General features: G+C 43.3%; 1 protein-coding gene across 1 annotated transcript; it reads left to right on the forward strand.

Moving 5' to 3' along the window:
• The first annotated feature begins 3,147 nt into the window (after positions 1-3,147).
• On the forward strand, positions 3,148-20,385 carry ZNF674 (zinc finger protein 674). Its single transcript, XM_036306053.1, has 6 exons — positions 3,148-3,479; positions 5,126-5,170; positions 10,274-10,400; positions 10,720-10,815; positions 18,030-18,945; positions 19,002-20,385. The coding sequence occupies exons 2-6, from the start codon at positions 5,156-5,158 to the stop codon at positions 19,573-19,575; spliced, it is 1,728 nt and encodes a 575-aa protein (XP_036161946.1). The 5' UTR covers positions 3,148-3,479; positions 5,126-5,155; the 3' UTR covers positions 19,576-20,385.
• Positions 20,386-23,393: the final 3,008 nt, after the last annotated feature.

Raw genomic sequence — 23,393 nt, forward strand, 5'->3', positions numbered from 1 at the left:
GTCACACTCAGGGTAGAGCCGATTGGGGGGTTGGGGCACCATCCCCTGTCACACTCAAGGCAGGGTCGATGGGGAGGTTGCGGTGCCACCCTGTCACGCACAGAGCAGGGCCAATCAGGGGGTTGGGGCACTGCCCCCTGTCACTCACAGAGCAGGGCCCATCAGGGGGGTTGGGGCTCTGTACCCTGTCACACACAGAGCAGGGCCAATCAGGGGGTTGGGGCGCTGCCCCCTGTCATGCACAGAGCAGGGCCCATCGGGGGTTGGGGCGCCGCCCTCTATCACCCACAGAGCAGGGCCGATCAGGGGGTTGGGGCGCCGCACCCTGTCACACACAGAGCTGCAGGGCGATCAGGGGGTTGGGGCGCCTTCCCCTGTCAGGAACAGAGCAGGGCGGATAGGGAGGTTGTGGCCCCGCCCCCTGTCACACACAGAGCTGCAGGGCGATCAGGGGATTTGGGCGCTGCCCCCTGTCACGCTGATCCCAGTGCTGGGAGGCATATTACCCTTTTACTATATAGAATAGAGGCCTGGTGCGCGGGTGGGTGCTGGCTGGTTTGCCCTGAAGGGTGTCCTGGATCAGGGTGGGGGTCCCCACTGGGGTGCCTGGCCAGCCTGGGTGAGGGGATGATGGCTGTTTGCAGCTGGTCACACACCCTTCAGGGTGGGGGTCCCCACTGGGGTGCCTGGCCAGTCTGGGTGAGGGGCTGAGGGCTGTTTTCAGGCTGGGGGTGACTGAAGCTCCCAACCGCTCCTTTTTTTCTTTTTTTATTCTGGGCCAGCTTTAGCTTTGAGGCTTGGCTCCAGCTCTTAGGCCTCCGCTGCTGAAAGTAGGTTTCTGGCCTTTGCTTACAATGTTGTGATCCTGCTGGCTGAAGCCCGGACTAAAGCAGGTTTCTGGGGTTTTGTTTAGCTTCTACATTTGTTACATAGGTGCTTAGAGTTGCAGCTCAGAGACCTGCAACGGCAGGCGGGGAACATTGGAGTCCTCCATCACTGAAGCAAGCAAGCCTCATGTTAGTTTCAAGCTGCCTGGCTGTCGGCCGCCATCTTGGCTGGCAGTTAATTTGCATATTTCCCTGATTAGCCAATGGGAAGGGTAGCGGTCGTACGCCAATTACCATGTTTCTCTTTTATTAGATAGGATATTTTTTTTCTTTATTAGGTGACATTCTTCTATAAATAATTGCTGTAGTAAATACTGTGGTGCTCTGCTCAGATCTCTTCAGGGCCAGTACATTATCCCCAGTTTCTGGGAAAGTCAGCTACTGAATTCACAGCTATGTCTCTCATTGGGAATGGCCCTCAGATACAGGGAACTGCTTCACTCAGGGTTACACACTCACTTCCCACCCCTGCCCAGGAATCAGGCAGTAGTCAATGAGTATCTGATGTTGGAATAAAACATACAGCCCGTTCTCCTCAATTTACTACAATTCTGAAGGGCTATCCCAGCTCCACAGCTCTCTGTAGTATTGTCTGAGGCCTCAGTTGTAACTGCATTGCAAAGTTAATTCTCCCTCTGTCCAATTCTATCTTCCTTAACCTTTACAGATGATTTCTTCTCAGTAAATCTTCCTTATGCAACTCTCCATCTCTGTTCATCTGAAACTCATTTTAAAACAATAAGAGAGCTTTTTCCTTTTTTCCTTTTATCTTTTTGTTCATTTTTAGAGTATCACTATGAACTCATGGATTTTTGTTTATTAAATGTATTACAATAAATTGCAGCTATTGTTCTTTGTGGTGTTCAAATGATCTCAAAAGTGGTTAGTGAAGGTCCTTCATGATGCCCCCTCTGTCCCTTAGACATATCCCATTAGTCTTTAAGTGCAATCTTGCTTTCTAGCAGAATAAGAAAACCATGCTCATCACGCATTCTTCCAGCCCCAGACCCAGAATCTAAAAAACTCTGGTTCCATTTTCATGGGAATGATGGCAAGAGATCAAGACATGGGCACTAGGGGTAAACTGTTTTCTCTTAATTTCATTTTCTAAATGTGTTTTTGCTGCTATACAGAAATACAATTTATTTTTGTACAGAAATTTGACTGTGGTCACATCAGAATTACAACCAAGTTCTCCTGAATCTCAGTCTATATCAGTTAGAAATAGTTTCAGCTGCAAATAACAGAAAGTTGGTTCCCAATTGACTAGGCAAACAATAAGTTTAATTAGCTCATTTAATAAGGAGTCTGTTGATAGCCAGTCTGTGACTGATATAATACTAGTAGCGTAATGATCCTGTCAGGGACTCAGTTTGTTACTATTTAACCACTTGTTAGTTTGTTCTCATGTTTCTTGCCTGGTTCTTACAAGACCACTGGCCTACTCCCAGATATTATCTACATTCCAAGCAAGAATAAGGGAGAATAAAGAGGTTAATGATTAAGTAAAACTCCTTTCCAGGCTTTGCTTGTTTTATTTGAGAAAGATGCCCTCTGTATATAATTCCACTTACTCGTTATTGGACAGAACTGTCACAAGTCCAACCCTTGATGTTAGGTAGGTTAAAAATTGAGCAACTTGGGTCTGTTGGGATTACCCTTTACAAGGAATTTTTGCTTAATTAGAAACCTAACTGCCATTTAAAAACCATTTTCAGTTAGATATGAGTGGTGATCCTGGGCAAGGTTGGTGGCAGGCATAGGCATACATGTGCAAGGAAATGGCAAAGGGAAATCCTACAGTAAGGACAGGAACAGCAATGGCGCCAGTTTGTTCCTAATATGTGGGGAAGACAATGAAAACTGTCACCACTTACCAGGTGCCTACAGTGGCATTAGAGAGAACAGCTGTCTGCTACTCTATGCTGAGTTTTCAAAAGAGCAGGAGCCAGATTCTCCTGGGTCCCTGGAATTGTAACTGCTGGATTTAGTTCAGGGCACCAGGTGTCAGAGTTTCTCCCTCGTTTGTGTAGGTTGCTACCCTCCCCACAGCCGAGTGCGGCTCCCAGGTCCTCCCCCAGGACCCTTGCAGGACTGGCCCTGAGTCCTGCCCACTAACACCTGAGCCTGAGAGGACAGCCCGACTCTGGGGGACTAGCCCCGGGCCCCTGCGCACCGTGAACAGCAGGCGTCGCTATTGTTCTTGTTCGGAGGAGCTGAAGGAAGTGGATAGTGTGGCTTTGGGAGGATGGAGGGACACAGAGTCCCCAGGGGACACTTTGGAAAGGGGCCGCCGGAATAGCCCGCTTGCCTCTTGCCGCCCAGAGACCTCTCCCCAGTCCTCGCGGAAAATGGTGGCAGAGAACGACGTCAGATCCACTGTCCCCTAACGACGCCATGTCGGTCATTGCGGGTGGGGGGATAGGGAAGCTGGGACGCACCGGTTCTGCGCTTGCGCCGCCGCGCTCCGACCGCGGGCTCCGGGGTAACAGGGTGCAGGAGCGGAAGTGCTCCGCTGACCCCTGACCCCGAGGGCGTGAGAGTCCGCTGCCTGTTGTTCTCTGCACGAAGCTGTCAGTTCCTGCGAGCAAGGTAAGGGGAGGCGGACTTGGGGAAGCGCTTCACGGGCAAGGTGTCCAGCGACAGAGCAGGGCTGCGATGTGTGTTGCGGGGCGGACTGCGGAGTTCGAGTTATTGAGGGATTCATTGAGTGCCTAGTAAATGCCCTATGAGTGGGTACTACGATTATCTTCATTTGATAGAGCGAGAGGAAGAACAGAAAAGCTCGGAAAGCCTGTCCATAGTCACACAGCTAGGAAGCTGGGGAAGCGTTTCCCTTTTTTTAAATTTGTGGAACTTCAGAGTCCTTGCTAGGTATGCTACCATCCAGTTCTGCCTTCTGTTGATGCTACTGTAACTCGGCCTGAGAGCATGACTTATTAGGCTATAAGTGCTAAACCCTGTTATTTCAATGCTGCCACGGGGATTGTAATAACGGTTATTCCACACCAAAGCTCCTGGCTGAAACTTTCTTTGCAAAACTGCCCAACAAGGAATCAAATGAAAATCATGAGAAAGAGGGAAGGGATGGTGGGGTGAGCCCCATGAAGGGCAGAGGGCGCAGGAGACAAAGTCAGTGGTTTCCAGCTCCATTGGAACTGAGCAGTGCTGGGCTCCTCTCCTCCCAGCCCTCTTAACCCTTGTTTGTCTCTTTTCCTCCAAACCACAGCAAGACATCCCTGTCCTCCAGACTTTGCTCAAGGTCTGTCACCTCTAGGGCTCAGTGTGATAATCGGGGATTTGTAATAATTTTTAATTTTTATTTGGCTAGTAATTAATATTCTTTCAAAACTGAGAAATGCAAATAAACAAAAGAGGAAAGGTGGCATCACCATTCAAAGGTAACTGTCAACATTTCAATAAATGCTCTTCCAGAATGCTCTTCCTTAGTACACACATACTGCTTAACAAATGGGATCACACTGCAGTTGCTTTTTGTAACCTGATTTTAAACATGTTAAGAAATGAAAACAGGCCCTAGCTGGATGGCTCAGTGGATAGAGTGTCAGCCTGGGGACTGGGGGGTCCCAGGTTCGATTCCGGTCAGGGCACATGCCTGGGTTGTGGGCTTGACCCCCAGTAGGGAGCATGCAGGAGGCAGTCAATCAATGATTCTCTCTCATCATTGATGTTTCTATCTTTCTCCCCCTCTCCCTTCCTCTCTGAAATCAATGGAAGTATATTTAAAAAAAAAGAAATGAAAACAGGATTCCACACCATTTTTAAAGCCCATGTGGTATTACTATTTGTATTTTTTTTTCTATTTGTATTTCTTACTTTTTAATGGAGTTCCATTTTCTGGAGGTTTAGTTGAGTCCAAATTTTTGAATGGTGGAAACAACTACACTAACATCCTTGCAGCTTTGTACTCTTTGTATTTGTTTTTTTATGATAAATTTCCAGGAATAGAATTATTGAGAAAAAGGAGGTACCAGGTTATTAATAGCTTCTGAGTAGATGTTTTTAAACACAAGTTATACATATGTCCAGGAAATGGGGAAAATTCCATGTGCAAAATCCACAAGTGCTTAGCAACATCTCAAGGGAATAGACTGGCGCTCCAGGCCATGTTTTCAGATTATTCTACCCAGGGTGCAAGGGTGATTATTGTTAGGCTGATGATTATGGTCTCATGGCTGTTTGCACTGATCTTGAACTTCCTAATTCTACCTTTGTAGATCTCCATCCTTTGTCCAGAGCTGAACAGAATGGCCATGTCTCAGGTGAGTGCCTCATTTCCCCCCTACTTTGTTTCCAGTGAACTTCAGGCAGCTTTGGAGAATCTATAATGTAACCTTGAAAGATCTGTTAATCCCCTCCGCTCTGGCTGTTTTCTGTTCAACCTGTCGTGCACCTCAGGTTTCTCCAATCCTTGCCCTCCCCCCCAAAAAAGAATAAGAAAAGATAAAAGACAAATACTTTTCTCATCTTATTCCTCTGAGAAATTCACCTCATCTTTCTTCTCTTCCTTCTCAGAGAAGATTGTTTAAATACTTAGAATCATCTGGCTTCTTCCATTTCTTCACTTCCAGTTCACTTTTGCCTTTTCTTTATGTTGAAAATAATGAAAGAAAATGCATGCTTAATGTTTTAATATTCATGAAAAATAGTAGGCAAAACAGTCCCATTTCTTCTCCCTCCAGTTCTTCCACAAGATGCGCGCTGTTAACAGTTTGGTGATAGCATGGTGTGGATGCATTTACATCAGTTAAATTAACTAAAAACAGATACATATGTAATGTCGTACACGTTCTTGCACCAATGCCATCCAGCTCCCATATCCATCTTGCTTTTCCCATCTGATTATATATTCCAGGTGGTGTTCCTCATCCTATATAATAAAAGGTTAATATGCAAATTGTCCCCTCGACAGGGAGTTCGACCAGGGAGTGGGGCCAGCCATCCAACCTCCCGTGTCCCTTCCCCCCAGCCAGCCCAGCCCAATTGGCCCGATCGGGGTAGGCCAGCCAGACCCTACCCATGCAAGAATTTATGCACTGGGCCTCTAGTCAATACATAAAGATTATTTTAGTTCCTATTTTATAGTATGGATGTATCATTTAACTTTTTCTCTATTCATGGATAGTTAGGTTTTTAATTTTCTTCTTCTTTTATGAACAGTGCCTCTTAAACAACTTTCTAGGTATATATCCAGTAGTGCAGATATTTATGGAGAATACACCTGGAAGTTGGAATTTTAAATCAAAGGTATTCACACTTCAAATTTGCCCTCCCAAATCCTAGGTTAATTGCTACTTTAACAAAATTTTAAAGGCCAGGTCATTTCTATGTTCAACTTTTCCAGGCTCTTGAAAGATAAAAAAGAATTCAATTCATTTTATGAAGCCCCTTAACCTTACATTTGAAGAAGATACTACGATGTAAATCATAGACCATTTTTACTTAAGCATATGCATACTAAATTTCTAAAAACATATTCTAAATAGAGTATTAATGCATTGAATCGAGCATTTTAAAAAGTAATTTGTACATATGATAAAAATTCAAACAAAAGCATTCTTTAACAAAAGGTGAAAAAGAATTCTTCCTGTTCCCCTGTCCCCTCATCTCCTTCATTTTTATACATTCTTCTAGATATCAGGTATGCATATGTACCTATCCTGAAATAAAAATCTTTTTTCATATATTACAGCACATTCTGGTACTTTTCATGATCATTTTCCCTTCACTGTATTTGGCCAGCCCCAGGTTTTCTCAAATTGGTACTCTTGACATTTTAGGCCAGATAATGCTATATTGTAGGGAGCTTGAGTATACATTGGAGATATTCAGCAACATCGCTGACTTCTACCCTCTTGATGTCAGCACCCCACCCCACATGGCAATGAAAAATTTTTACAGGCATTGCCAACTATTCCCTGGAAGACAAAATCACCCAGGGTTGTACCCCATTTACAAAGTGGCTGATTGATACCCCACTGCCTGGAAATACCATTACATACTTACCTTCTGTGATGTACATTTAGGATGTTTTGATGCCATAAACAACATAGCAATACATATCCATGTACATTTCAGTTCGTAGCCATATCTGACCTGGTAGATAACTTTCTAGAGGTGAGAATTCTAGGTCAAAGGCTGTGAATGTTAAATTTTGACAGTTTAGGGCTTCTAAGCCAGGTGGCCCCCTCTCTTCTCTAGTGAGGTCATGGTCCCTAGCAACTGAGCTATCATTTGGAAGGAGTGAGAGGAGAGGGTGAGCTGTTCTGAGAACTCCTGCTTCCTGTCTCCTTCTTCTGCAGAGCTAAGTAAAACTGATGCCATGGAATGCCTATTGGAGCCCTGTGGGTGCAAAATGTTTCCTTGAATTCAAGACCACCAAGTGTTGGTGTGACAGTATAGGATCCAGAGTGTAAATAAATGGGTTATTGGTCTCTGACAGGAATCCGGGCACTTAGAAAAGTGAGTTTTTGTTTGGTGGTGACAAGCCAAGCATAGACCTTCCTTTGTTTACCTCAATCTGCTGACCAGGCCAGACACAGACCCTCCGGCTTCCTGGTTTTTGGGGTGTGTGTGTGTGTGTGTGTGTGTGTGTGTGTGTGTTTATGATTGATTAGCTAAGAGTAGAACCCTTGGTCGTTATGAAGGAAAAACCCATTGAGTCCCTTCTGGATAAGGGAAAAGCCAGTTCTTCCGCACCATGTCTTTCTTTCCTGTATTTCTCCTTTTTGTGTCTCTTTCACTATTCACACAGAACACTTCCCTTCTGCCACTTCTGGTCACCAAATGTGTGGAAGTTTTCCCCCACAGCAAGCACTTCTTTGTCACTGGGTATCCTACAGTCTAACTCAAATTTTTTTTTTTTTACATTCTCCAATATATTTTATTTTTTATTTTGGTTTTTTTGTGTGTGACCACAAATCAATCTTTATTTTCTTTCTTTCTTTTTTAAAAAATATTTTTATTGATTTTTTACAGAGAGGAAGGGAGAGGGATAGAGAGCTAGAAACATCGAGGAGAGAGAAACATCCATCAGCTGCCTCCTGCACACCTCCTACAGGGGATGTGCCTGCAACCAAGGTACATGCCCTTGGCCAGAATCGAACCTGGGACCCTTGAGTCCGCAGGCCGATGCTCTATCCACTGAGCCAAACCGGTTAGGGCCTTTATTTTATTTCTTATTGCTTAAAGTATTACAATACTTTACAGGCATTGCCAACTATTCCCTGGAAGACAAAATCACCCAGGGTTGTACACACACACACACACACACACACACACACACACCAAAAACCAGGAAGCCGGAGGGTCTGTGTCTGGCCTGGTCAGCAGATTGAGGTAAACAAAGGAAGGTCTATGTTTGGCTTGTCACCACCAAACAAAAACTCACTCTTCTAAGTGCCCGGATTCCTGTCAGAGACCAATAACCCATTTATTTACACTCCGGATCCTATACTGTCACACCAACACTTGGTGGTCTTATATGTATCCTTTTTTTTCCCCCTTGACCTTCCCCTGGCCTCCCCTACCCGCTAGTGTCTGTGTCCATTGGTTATGCTTATATGCATGTATACAAGTCCTTCGGTTGATCTCTTACCCCCCCCCCCCCACCACCACCAACCCTCCCCGGCCTTCCCGCAGTAGTTTGACAGTCTGTTCGATGTTGCTCTGCTTCTGTATCTATTTTTATCACTAACTACCTGAAGATAGCATCAGATCCCACAAGTTAAGGGCTCAGTCCCACAAAACTGCCCACCACACCTGTGTTTCTGACCAAGCAGCTATAGATCCCAGAGGTTCCAGTGACTCCCCACCTTGGTTAATTTGCTAGAGTACCTCACAGAACTCAGGGAAACATAGGCTATGATAAAGGATACAGATGAGCTTCCAGAAGAAGAGCTACATAGGGTGAGGCCTGGGAGGGTTCTGAGTGCAGAAGCTTCTGTCCTCATGGAGTTGGGGTGGTGGTGTCACCCTCCCTGTATGTGGGTATGTCCACCCACCTGGAAGCTCCCTGAATCCCTTACTATAGGAATTTCTTCAAGGCCTCCCCTCATACATACACTCAATTATTAACTCCATTTCCAGCCCTGGTCCTTTCTCTGGAGGATGGTGGTTGGGGCTGAAAATTCCAAGCTTCTAATCATGGCTTGGTCTTTCTAGTGACCAGCCCCCCATTCAGGAGTCAATCAAGAGTCACCTCTTTAGAACAAAAGGTGTTCCTAGTGATTTTATCATTTAGGAAATGATAAGGGTTTTAAGAGCTCTGTGCCAGGAACCAGGGAGCAGATACCAAATATATATTTTCTCTTATCTCACAGTCATGATTGAGTAGCTGCATTTAGAACCGTTCTAGTTCTGTAGTCTCTGTGAAGTCTTCTGTGTCAGCCCCAAGGAGAATTTACGTCTTCCTCTCCTCTGTTCATAGTCTTCTCTGTCACTGTCCTCTGAGGGCTGACAACCCTCCTTCTCTCTCACTTTCCCTCCCTCCATCCTTCCCTCCCACCCTCCTTCCCTCCCTTCCTCCCTCCCTCCTTCCTTCTCTTTCTCCCTCCCTCTCTCTCATATATGAGTTTCTGTTGTTCTTTTACCTCTGCTATGCTGAAGCTCCTTCTGTTCAGGAGGTGTTTATTTTTATTAATCTTCACATCCTTGGAACTTAACTGCTTGGTCACTATTCAATAAATATGGGTTGAAAGAATGAATTTCCAGGGTAAGATCTGTTTTTTCCTAAAGCTTAAAATAACTTTGTTACATAAACACTTTATATCCTATACTATGTCAAATTGTGGATAGTGAACAGCATAAGGACAATTATATAGAGGAAGGCAATGCAGTGTGCTGTGTTAAAATGTAGATGTGGAGACCTGGCCAGTGTTCTCAGTGGTTAGAGCATCAGCCTGTGCACCAAAGGGTGGCAGGTTCGATTCCCAGTCAAGGACAGGCACCTGGGTTGTAGGTTCACTCCCGGCCCTGGGTTGGGGTGCAGGTGGGAGGCAACCAACCAATGTGTCTCTCACCTCTCTCTCTCTCTCTCTCTCTCTCTCTTCCCCCTCTCTCCCTCCCTCCCTTCCACTCTCTCTGAAAAGCAATGGAAAAAATATCCTCTGCTAAGGATTAACAAAAAAAAAATGTGGGTGTGGAAACCAGACCACTTGGGTTTTAATCCCTAATTCCTAGGTGCGTGACCTGGGGTGAGTAACTTTGCACTGTGTGTGCCTCACTGTCTTCATCTGTCAGGGTTCTGGATGGGAGCAAGGATCGAAATACTTAGGATAGGCACCGAGTAGGCAGTTGATACAAGTCATATATATCCAGTCCCCCGAGCGCATCACTCTGGGCTAGAGAAAAATGTGCTGTTGTAGGAATCATTGACCTTCAGAGATGTGTTTGTGGACTTCACCTTGGAGGAGTGGCAGCAACTGGACTTTTCTCAGAAGAACCTCTACAGGGATGTCATGCTGGAGAACTACGGCCACGTGGTCTCTGTGGGTGAGGGACTGCTCCATGGTGTGGCTAGAATACCCCTACTCATGTCTCCCTCTCTCGGCTGCTGCATGCTCAGGGGTGTCTGAAGCCCTGAATGAGTTCAGGCCTAAGGCTCACTGTCAAGAATTCATACTCCTGTTTGCACCCGGCACAGTATGTTTGTGCTCTTGCTTTCTATGTGCATGTTCTGCATGAGGGGAAAATAGCTGTGCTCATGGGACGGTCACCGAGGCCAGACCATCTTCACCCTGCAAGGATGGGCCTCGGTTCTAGACTGCCTCCAGCATTAATAATAAAGTCCTGTGTCATTTCACCTCCACAGGCTACCTGGTGGATACACCAGATGTGATCTTCAGGTTCGGACAAGGAGAAGAGGCCAGGAGGGAAGATGGAGAACCCATAATACAGAGCTGTCCAGGTGAGCATGTGCCTGCCAGTCAGGACAGGGCCAGGAGAACACAGTAGAGCAGTGAGAGCTTGGCCTTGGGCATGCCCTTGAGCTCTTCTCAGAGCCCTAGCCTTAAGGACAGGACTCAGATTGAAATGAGTTGCTGTGATATCCACAGGATGCCCCCCATACACTGGTTGCCTAGTGAGAAGTGCTAAGCCTTTTCTTCATCTTTTCTGGCACCTTCAGGGCTTTCCCCCTCTTGAGCATTTATATTTTCATCAGAATAGAAGTAGATGCAGGTGTGATGTTTCCTCTTTATTTGCTATATGGTGGGCCCTTTGAGTCTGAAACTTGGAGTCTTGTCTTCAACCTCAGGGAAATGATCCTACCTGGTTTAATAGAATCAGTGTGGACAAAAAGCTTTGCTAATGACCTCCAACTCTATCAGACTAGGTACCCACTTGTCTTTTCCTGCCCTCACGGTGTGAGTGAACAGTGTCAACATTCACACAGGTCTCTATTTTCTCTTCTTATTTCCTCTCAGACTCTTCCAAAACTGACTTGTGACTGCTGGTTTTCATATTCCTCCTCTTATCAGTACTTCCTTCCCACTCAACTCTTTTGTCTTTTGTATTATCTGTTTATTAAAAAAAAAGAACTAAAAACTGGAGAGGACATTACTTTATGGTGGCAAGCTTCAGTGATCCATACCTCAGTCCTGGACAGAGCTGCTATTTTTTTTCTTTATCTGTTTGTTTTTGCTCTGCACCCCTAATGGGGATTCAGACACTCTTCAGATGTTAGTTTTCCTCTTTCTCCCCCACTCACAGTGGCCACTCAGTGTGCCTACTCCAAATAAGTCTGTCTAGAACAGTGATGGCGAACCTTTTGAGCTCGGCGTGTCAGCATTTTGAAAAACCCTAACTCAACTCTGGTGCCGTGTCACATATAGAAATTTTTTGATATTTGCAACCATAGTAAAACAAAGACTTATATTTTTGATATTTATTTTATATATTTAAATGCCATTTAACAAAGAAAAATCAACCAAAAAAATGAGTTCGCGTGTCACCTCTGACACGCGTGTCATAGGTTCACCATCACTGGTCTAGAATTCTGCTACTATTCAGTGTGGTTCATGGACTAGCAACATGGTCAAGGCCTGGGCTCTAAGTAGAAATGCACCTCAAATTGACTGAATCTGAATTTGCTGTGAAAATTAGTGTCAGAGCTACAGCCATAGTCAGATACTGACCTGGCTGATCCCAAGTGACTCCTGGGTGCCTTTCCCAGAGCCCATGCCTACTGGGCAGAGGCAACCTCTCCCTCAGAACCTTCCTGTGCAGACGTACACCCACCACTCTGTAGCTTCTCCCAGGGACATTTTGGGCTACAATTTCCTCTTCATTGCTCAGTCATTCCCATATCTACTGCCTTGTAGAGATTCACTGGGAGTTCCAGTCTACTAATGGCATGCCTTTTCCTACTTCCAATGTTTCCAGGGATTATAATGACTGTGAGTTCATTCTTATTTCATATTCCTCCTCTTATCAGTACTTCCTTCCCACTCAACTTATCCTGGAAGGAGGGAAAGCAAACTAAAGGCACAGTCCAGCCTTGGAGTTCTGATTCCCTTATATAAAAAGCATACAATATTGCCCTGGCTGGTGTAGCTCAGTTGGTTAAGCATAATCCTGTGCACTAAAAGTTCACCGGTTCTATTCCTCGGCACATACCCAAGTTTTGGGTTCGATTCCAGGTCCAGGGGCATATGCGAGGACATGGATCAATGTTTCTCTCTAAAATCAATGAAAATATTTTTTAAAAGTATCCTTCCTTCCTATATAACAAAAGCCTAATATGCAAATCGACCGAACAGCAGAACAACTGGTGGAATGACCAGTCGCTATGATGCGCACTGACCACCAGAGGGCAGACGCTCAACGTAGGAGCTGACCCCAGCCTGCAGGCCCCAGGCCAGCCAAGGCAAGTGCCAGCGCCCACCCTCCACCAGATTGCTCTGCATTGCCCCACAGAGGGAGGTGACCTGCAGCAGCGGGGGGGGGGGGGGGGGCAGGGCTGGCAAGTGGGTGGCACCAGGCCAGCCAATGTGGGTGCCAGTGGGGGTCCCCCAGACCACCCCGCCAGTTGCACCACAGATCAGTCCTGATCACCGGCCAGGCTTAGGGACCCTACCCCTGCACGAATTTCGTGTACTGGGCCTTTAGTAAGATATTAAAAGTAGTGGAGGCTCATGTTATGTAGGAGTTCTGAACAGTATGTTATTCAGAGTAATCCTAGTGTGTTTCTAGTCACACTTCCAAGTGCAGCCTCTTTTCAGGATTTCTGTTTTTAATTCTTGGGAGTGTTTAGTTTTGCCACCCTTCTGTGAAAGACAAGGATTTAGCTCAATTACACATTGGCCTTCTGCTCCCCAGCGCCTTCGCAACTTTTAAAAAATTTTTATTTTTAGTTTCTTTAATTTGCTGGTTCTTTATGTTGGATAATTTTGGATTCTATTGTAGATACTGGTGATTATTTTGTTGTTTTAATATTCATTTATCATGTAATTAACCTGGTTAGATTCAGACCACCAGTTTCATCTCACCATCCGAGGGTGTTGGTTACAGTCAATTCAGTTTTCAAAGCCTTCACTGTGCTCCTTTGGATCTGTGTTGTGTATGAACCTTTCAAGAGTTAATGTAAGACTTGAGTGATGGTTTAAGTCTTGGTACAATTTTCAAAGCCTTCACTGTCCTGCTTTAGGTCTGTCTCACACACGTGTTACTCAGGTGTTGGTCTCAGACTTGAGCTGGGGTTTAAATCTTAGTTTAGTTCAGTTCTTAAAGCTTTTGTATGAAGCTTTGCTTTCCTTGCATGCACATCTCTTGGATGAGCTCATGTCTTAGGGAGATTCATATGCCATTGGGACAAAGTTTTGTGAAAAAAAACTGAGTGATGTACGGGCTGCTTTTCCACTTTCTGGTTCACCTTCAAGTCTCCCCGCTTTTGTTTACTTGTTAGAATCCTCAAGGAGTTGCTTTACATATTTTGTCCAAAGTTTTTAGTTGAAATAATCAATAGACATACTTCATTGTAGCCAGACATAGAAACCTCAAATTCATTAATTCTAGGTTTATCTTTATCTCTGTCCTTTTGCTAGTTTGAATTTAATTTTCTCTTTTCCTGGTTTCATAAGGTAGAAGCTTAGATAATTAATTTGATAGCTTATTTTTCGAATATGATCATTGCAAATGCTATGACAGTCTTTAAGAACTGATCTAGCTATTTTAACACCTTTATTGTATAATTGACATACAAGAAATTGCACATATTTAAAGTGTATAATTTGATAAGTTTTGACATGTACACACCCATGAATCTATCACCACAATCAAGATAATGAAGTCATAGATGAGTTGGAAGTATTCCTGCATCTCTTCAGTTCTTTGGAAGAATTTGTGTAAAATTGGTATTAGTTTTTACTTAAATGTTTGATAGAATTCTCTAGTGAAGGCATCTGGGATTGGAGTTTTCTTTGTGGGAAGGTATTAAGTTACAATTTCAATTTCTTTAGTAGATATTGGGTTATTCAGATTATTCTTGAATTAATTTGGTAATTTGTACCTTTCAAGGAATTTGTTCATTTTACCTAAATTGTCAAATTTATTGGCATATAGTTGTTCATAATATTCCCTTATTATCCTTTTTATTTTTGAGGGTCAGTGGTAATCTCATTTTAGTTTTTAAAAAGTCTAATTTCGTGTAGTAGTGAAAACTATGAACTTCATTTAAAGGGAAATCTTTCCCCCTTTTCCCCTCTTGAGTCCTGCTCCCCTCATTCCCTCCCTGGACAAACAATATCACGAATATGGTGAGTATCCTTCTAATCCTTGTTTTTATACTTTTACTACATATCTATCATTAATATAACATTCTTTTTGTAAATTTACCAGATTAGTGTTCTCAAACAATAAGCGTCTTTCTACAACTTGCTTTCTGTATTCAGTGTTGCACTTTGAGCTTTACCTATGCTGATATGTTATATTTACTAGTTCATTCATTTTAACTCTTGTATAGCATGCCAATGTCTGAGTATCACAGTTCATTAATCCATACCTCTATTGGTGAGCATTTGGTTGTTTCTAATACTTTGTTGCCCTTCTTGTACATGTATCCCGACTCACATTTGCAGAATTTGTCTATGGTGTAACTACAAGTGGAATACCTGGTAGGGTATGTACATTTTCAATATCACTAGGTGTATTATGTCTTTTCTCTCATAAATAAGTTCAATTTGCCTTGTGTGCTTAAGAGTTTTGCATCTATGTAAATGAAATTTCTTTATAATATGCTCATATTCTGACCTTATTTGCTTTTGGCATTAAGTTCATTCTGTTTTGTATAATCTTAAGCATTGTTTTACTATAATGTTATTTTCAACATTTCTCTCTCATTTTGTTCTAATTGTCTTTCGAAAGCAAAGAGCTAATGTTTAAAAATACAATTTAATATGGTCAGCTTTTAGTTAATATTTATTTATTATGCTATTACTATATTTGTATTTCTTACTTGTTTGTATTTTCTATATAGCCTGCTTTTTCTTTACCTCTTTTTTTCTGCTTTTGCTGTATTTTCTTTACCGCCCTTTTCCCCTTTGGCCATCTTCCTCCTGAATATTTCAAGTACCAAGCATTATTCTTAGCCATGCTGTGGTAAATTCTCTGTCTTTTCTTGTCCAAAAATGTCTATATTTGTCATCTTTCTTTGAAATAATTTATCTAGGAATAGAGTTATAAAATGTAGCTTCCCTTAGGACTTTGAAAATATTCTTTAATATTTTTGCTCTTTTGTTTTTTTTTAACCTAGATAGGGGCTCTTAAGATCACTACCAGATTCAGATATTCTTGAGAAGGATGCATGGGAATCAGCATATAGTTGTACTTACAGCTAAAATTTATTACAACAATGAAGTGAGCATATATAATTAGATCATAAGGGGAAAAACAGTAATAGATTCTGGAGGAATTCATGTATAGTATCCCTTATGCTTTCTCTCTCCCATGAAAGGTCACACAGGGCACACTTCTCCTAGTAGTGAAATTCAGCAACCTGTGTGATGTTTATGCCCAGGGAAGACTATTAGAGGCTCACCACCCTCAGATTTTCTTAGAGGCTGGTCAGATACACAAACTTGGCTTAGCACATACCAAAATGCCAGACTCCCAGAAGGAAAGGAAATGTTCAGCATAAATCACAGGGTTTGTACGAGCAGCCTTATCTCTTAGGGAATGGTGGGGACATTCCTGAACTCCAAATGTCAGCCAAGGGCCAACCTCCCAAGGAGGTCTTCCTAAGTATAGCATTCTCAAGGCTTCTTTGTAAACCTATGTCTTGGCATATTGCCTCTCTCCATTTTCTCTATTCTTCCATTTGGATTTTATATTAAACTTATGTTGAAACTTATCATTTCTCTATTTCTCTTAACATATTTCTATTTTGTTAGCTCTTTATGCTACATTTTTTGTGTTATTTCTCAAGCTGTCATCTAATTCATTAAATCTGTCTTTATCTGTGACTAGTTCAACCTCTCTAGTTTAACACCTATATATTCTTTTATATTTATACTAGAGGCCCGGTGCACAAAAATTTGTGCACTCAGGGGGGTCCCTTAGCCCAGCCTGTGCCCTCTCACAGTCTGGGACCCCCTCTGGAGATGTCCACCTGCTGGCTTAAGCCCGCTCCCCAGGGGGATCGGGCCAAAGCTGGCAGTCAGACAGCCCTCTGGCAGCCTGGGAGCCCTCGTGGGATGTCCACTTGCCAGCAGGGAGCAGGCCTAAGCTGCAGTCGGACATCCTTAGCGCTGCTGAGGAGGCGGGAGAGGCTCCCGCCAGCACCACTGTACTGGCAGCCATCAGCCTGGCTTGTGGCTGAGCAGAGCTCCCCCTGTGGGAGCGCACTGACCACCAGGGGGCAGCTCCTGCATTGAGCGTCTGCCCCCTGGTGGTCAGTGTGTGTCATAGTGACCAGTCATTCCCAGTCGTTCTGCTGTTAGGGTCAATCTGCATATTACCCTTTTATTATATAGGATTCCCAAAAATTTCCTATTTTTCAACCCATAGTCCAATTCTTACCTGATTTTTTTGTATACTTAAAATGTATTTATTTTAAAATCCATATGTTTCTACTAGTTATATTTCTAGGAATGTGGGAGTATCTTTAAATGTACCTGCTAATTCTCTCTCACAATGATTCATTTCCTTGTGAGGTTTTTAATTGCTTACTGTGAGCTCTTCAGTGAGAATTGGTTTTCCATAGATAGACTGTGAGCCCTAAACTATAAAAACATAACAATATAGGGTATGTACATTGTTGGAAAGTTTGCCATTGCTACTAATAACAGGACCAATTTTCAGGTTAATTTTTCAGATTGTTATTGCTGTACTACACTGATAATCACTTGAATTGGGTTAAAGAACTAGGGTTTTTGTTTCTTATACAATAGAGGCCCAGTATGCACTGGGGGGGGGGTCCCTCAGCCCAGTCTGCACCCTCTTGCAGTCCGGGACCCCTCAATCTTTACCACCCGCCTGCTCACTGCTCCTTACCACCACCACCACTACACTTGACAGCCGTGAGCCTGACTTCTGGCTGAGCAGTGCTCCCCCTGTAGGAGTGCACTGATCACCCGGGGGCAGCTCCTGCACCTGCTCCCTGGTGGTCAGTGCACATCATAGCGACTGGTTCTGGTCGTTCTGCCATAAGAGTCGCTTAGGCTTTTATTATATAGATAATATCCTTATTTTCAATTTCCTTGACCAGTGGGGAGTCCTTCTAGTTCCTGTTAAACAAGCATGGAAACACCTTGTGATTCCAGCTTTAAGCGCAAATTACATTCCTGAACATTTGTGCCCTATTGTCTGGAGTCCCCTGCAAATCCTCAAGCTTCAATTTCTGTTCATCCCACCACTTTAAATTCCCACTTCACTTTTCACATGTAATAAGTTTATTTTCTTGATTTTGAGCTTGACTGTGTTTTAAATTATTTTTGTTAAATATGAGCCAGCATTTCTTTGCCTTTTCATTTGGTAGTGGTGGAGGAGCATAGGGAGGGTCCATCCACATCAGCTCAAATCTATTGATAGGAATTCTCAGTGGGATGTTTATGAATTAATTTTATCCTAGAACATTGTAGTAGGAGCATTTACAAGTTTGATGATTTATTGCATTTTTCCCCCTAGAATTCTGGAAAGTTGATGACCAGAAAGATAACCACAAGGAAAGCCAAGATAAATCTCTGTGGCAAGCTACATTTATACACCAGGAAACTCTGAAGGATGCGAGTGACCAAGAAATAAGAACATGCGGAAAAATTATTTATCCCAGCACAGACTTCGTTCCTATAAGACAAAGACTCCTTAAATATTATTCATGGGAAAGATGTTCAAAACATAATTTGAACTTTCTTAGTCAAAATAGAAGCTATGGAAAAAATAAAAATGATGAATATCAGGCATATTGGAAATTATGCTTCTGTTCTAATCTTGATAAAGCTCAACCTGGAGAGAAAATCTTTGAACCTAAACACCATGGAAAAGCCTTCCACCATAAGCAAGCCCTTAAAAGTCAGAAAATTCAAACTGGGGAGAAACCCTATGAATGTTCTGACTGTGGAAAAGCATTTATCCAGAAAGGAAACCTTGCTGTACATCAGAGAACTCACACTGGAGAGAAACCTTATGAATGCTGTGAATGTGCGAAAGCCTTCAGCCAGAAGTCAACCCTCATTGCACACCAGAGAACTCATACAGGGGAGAAGCCCTATGAATGCAATGAATGTGGGAAAACCTTTATCCAGAAGTCAACTCTAATTAAACATCAGCGAACTCATACAGGAGAGAAACCATTTGTATATGGTGAATGTACAAAAACTTTTAAGAGTTCATATCACCTTATTAGACATGAAAAAACACACATTAGACAAGCATTTTATGACGGTATCAAACGTGGTAAGTCAAGCCTTATGCATCAGAGGACTCAGATGGGTGAGAAACCTGAATGCAATAAACACAGGAAAACCTTTTCTAAGAAACCCACCCCCATTAAACATCAGAGAATGCATACAAAAGAGAAAACTTTTGAGTGTAACGAATGTGGAAAAAGGGGGGTCTCTGTCTAAACTCAGCTAGTGAAGACAATGAATGGACTCCAGCAAAAAGCTTCAGAGGAAAGTCAGACCTCTCTGTTCATCAGAAAATTCACACAGGAGAAAAACCCTATGAATGTAGCATATGTGAGAAGACTTTCAGTGGAAAATCACACCTCTCTGTACATCATAGAACTCATACAAGAGAGAGACCTCATGAATGCAGAAGATGTGGGAAAGCCTTTGGTGAGAAATCGACCCTTATTGTACATCAAAGAACTCATACAGGAGAAAAACCCTATAAATGCAGTGAATGTGGGAAAGCCTTCAGTGAGAAGTCACCACTGATTAAACACCAGAGAATTCATACAGGAGAGAGACCCTATGACTGCAGTGACTGTGGGAAAGCCTTTAGTAGGAAGTCAACTCTCATTAAACATCACAGAATTCATACAGGGGAAAAACCATATGAGTGTAGCGAATGTGGGAAGGCTTCCCGTGTGAAATCAACTCTCATTGTACATCATAGAACTCATACAGGAGAGAAACCCTATGAATGCAAAGAATGTAGCAAAGCCTTCAGTGGGAAGTCAACTCTCATTAAACATCAGAGAAGTCATTCAGGAGATAAAACCTCTTAATATACTTAAGAGTGGGGTAACATCACTAGCAGTTATACTTCATTGTATATCAATTCATCCTCGGGAGTAACTCTTAAAGGTCAGAAATTCTTCATATAGTATTTAATGTTCATTTAACTTAATAAAAAGTATAATTGCAGAAGCATATAATAAATATGATCAATATTTCACCCAGAATTCTTATGCATGCATGGAAAATTGTATATCAAAGAATTCAAAAGTGGCAAAACTGTGCCTTGGTGTTGGAAAGCCTTTGGAGAGAATTTAAATGCCATTGCTTATCAGAGTATTTATGCTGTGGAAAAACTACAAATTTAATGAATTTATAAAACTGTTAGAAATTATGAGAGAAATATGTTCCAAACATTGTGGAAAAGGTGCAGAGGCTGCAAATAAGCACTCATTAGTAACACTAAGATATATTTATTGTGGAATAGAGTATGACATTTTTAAAAGAAGAGTACAATAAAGCATAAAATATTAATCCTAGTTAGGGCAACTTCCAGTGTATTTCTTAAATAGAGTGAGAAAGGATGAGTCAGCATGATTCATGAGAGAAGATCAAACAGAAGATCTTCCACATATTTATCAGTATATTCAGTGCAGAATTGCAAACACAGAAAAGACAAATAGTAAGCTTTGACACAACTTGCTTAGGAACAGTGCTTACAACATAATATATTGTCTTTTAAGAAAGGTTAATCATTTTATGGTTACACTAGAGGCCCGATGCATGAAATTCATTCAAGAGTACATCTTCCTTCCTCCGGCTTCTGGCACCAGCTTCCCTATGGCATCTGGGACCCAGGCTTCCCTCCAGCCGCTGGCAGGCTCCCAGTACCCGGGCTTCCCTCACAGCCCTGGCTTTGTCCAGAAGGTCACCCGGAAGGACATCCGGTCTAATTAGCATATTACACTTTTATTATTAAAGATTTTATGAGGCAATGAAAGATTTTTAATTTTTAGTGTATCTACCGTCACAGCAATATTATTTAAAATAGCAAAAATATTGATTATTCAATGATGGGCAATTGATTAAAGCTATATCAAAAAGGTGGAATAATATGTACCAATTAAGAATTATTCTGTTTGGGGGGAATGGTCATGATAATCTGTTAAGTGAAAAAATAGATTATAAAACAATATACTGCATGACTTACATTGTAAAGAAATACATAGAGGATGTATATTCACCATTTATATACGTGATTCTGGGTGGTAGAAATATAGCAGTTTTATTATGAGTAAAATTATATGCACATATATAAGTAAACATATTTGTATTATATTAAAATATATTTTAGGGCTGTGTGTATGTGTCTAGGTCTAGGTAGACACAAAGAACAAAAAACGAGGAAGGAAATACTCCAAATTATTAAGTTATTTATCATTTGGGCATTGGGATTATTGATGATTTTTAAAATGTCTTCTCCAGAAACTACCAGTTGTTTAATTTTGTATATACTTGATTCTGTTTTCCATTTATTTTCTCATTCAGCTTTGTCTTTGATATATGACATCATTCTCTTAAAAATGACCTAATTTTCATATGTGTGTGTGTGTGTGCGTGTGTGTGTGTGTGTGTGCATGCGGGCATGTGTGTATTGCCTATTCATTTTCCATGTGATTGAGTCTATGGTTTTGAGTATGTATTTTGCGTCTTTAGAATATGTTTCCTGTTATTTTAATATCTGGAATGTTATTTTTTTGATAAAAATAAAACATCTCCATAGTTTTTTAGTTTGTAACCACCAAATCCTGTGACATAATTTATCAGCTAACAAATTTTATAGGTTAGGAGAGATGAATGGTTGAAAGTACCACAAAGTAATGAGAAAACTGACTTCTGACATCCAATAGAAAGATAGAAGTCTCATTCACCATGATATTTGTGAATGCTCATATTCCCCTCTTTTCCTTGTCCTATTGTCAGCAATTTTATCAGGTACACCCCAGGTGACCCCAATAATTTCTGCCCTATATAATGCTCTCCCCTTGAGTGTGGGCAGAACTGAGACTTGCTCCTAGCAAATAGATTATGGCAAAGGTGATGGGATGTAGCTCCATTTTGGCAGACTAGAGAGTTTTTCTTTGCTGTCCTGATGAAGAAAGCAGCCATGCTGAGAAAAATCCATGTGGCAAGGAATGGCAGTTGGCTTCTAGGATCCAAGGAAACCCTGAAACCCTGAGCTAAGACAGTTGGACTTGAGTGGCAAGACTATTGAGATAAGAGAAGTGAAGAAAAATAAGACCAATGGATTGAGCTACTTTTTCCCACAAGGAGCTCAATGGTTGGTAAATGGCATGAGACAGATTCAGAGATGCACAGCAGCCAAGTTCCTGAGAAACTAGGAGCTTTCCACAGAATTATGTGCCAAGGAGATCAAACTTAAAGTTCAGATCCCACCAGTGATGATAGGCTCTGGTAAAAACCACAGACTTTCAAAGGGATCCTCTTTTAAATATATATATTTGAAAGAATTACATATGTCTCCTATTTTACCCCATTGATCCCTTCTAGCCTGCCCCCTACCCCCTGTTCCAGACCTTCACCACACTATTCTGTGTCCATGGTTATGCATATCCCAATATATAAAAACCCAGAACGACCGACCGAAGGCTCGACCAAACACCAGAAGTCAGTCCTGCAGTCAGTGCTGGGTTGCTGTGGTGACCCAGCACTGACTGCCGCTGAGGGTGCAGCGACCCAGCACTGACTGCTGAGGAGGCTGCGGATCAGGCCCGGAGAGAGAGGCAGGGTCTGATCCACAGCCTCTGTGGCAGCTGTTGTCCAGCCATTGCCTCTCTCTTTCTCTCCAGGCTTTGCTAGCAGCCACACCTCTGTTTCTCTCCAGGCCTCTGCAGGGGGGCTGCTGATCAGCCCCGCCTCTCTGATCAGGCCCGGAGATAGGCCCAGAGACACTGACTGGCATAGAAACCGACCAGTCAGAACCAAATCTGGGTGAACTGTGAGGAGCCAATGGCTGCCTAGGAGGCAGAGCTTTTGACACCGACTGGCATAGAAACTGACCAATCAGAACCAAATTGGCCGGTAGGGGAGGGCAGTTGGGGGTGAGATGAGGCCTGCAGGGGAGGGTAGTTGGGGACAAGATCAGGCTGGCAGGGGAGGGCAGTTAGGGGTGATCAGACAGGCAGAGGCAGTTAGGGACAATCAGGCTGGCAGAAGAGAGCAGTTAGGGGTGATATCAGGCCAGCAGGGGAGGGCAGTTGGGGGCAAACAGGCTGGCAGGGGAGGGCAGTTGTGGGTGAGATCAGGCCGGCAGGGGAGGGCAGTTGGGGGCAAACAGGCTGGCAGGGGAGGGCAGTTGTGGGTGAGATCAGGCCAGCAGGGGAGGGCAGTTAGGGGTGAGATCAAGCTGACAGGGGAGGGCCGTTGGGGGCAACCGAGCTGGCAGGGGAGGGCAGATGGGGGCGAGATATGGCCGGCAGGGGAGGGCAGTTGTGGGTGAGATCAAGCAGGCAGGGGAGGGCAGTTGGGGACAACCAGGCTGGCAGGGGAGGGCAGTTGTGGGTGAGATCAGGCTGACAGAGGAGGGCAGATGGGCGCGAGATAAGGCCGGCAAGGGAGGGCAGTGGGGGTGAGATCAGGCCGGCAGAGGAGGGCAGTTAGGGGCAATCAGGCAGGCAGAGGCAGTTAGGGGCAATCAGGCCGGCAGGGGAGGACAGTTTGGGGCAAGATCAGGCAGGCAGGGGAGGGCCATTGGGTGCAAGGTCAGGCCATCAGGGGAAGGCAGTTAGGGGCAACCAGGCCATCAGGGGAGGGTAGTTGGGGGTGAGATCAAGCTGGCCAGGGAGGG

The sequence above is a fragment of the Myotis myotis genome, unplaced genomic scaffold (genome assembly GCF_014108235.1).
Source record: "Myotis myotis isolate mMyoMyo1 unplaced genomic scaffold, mMyoMyo1.p scaffold_m19_p_4, whole genome shotgun sequence".
NCBI classification, from domain to species: Eukaryota; Metazoa; Chordata; class Mammalia; order Chiroptera; family Vespertilionidae; genus Myotis; species Myotis myotis.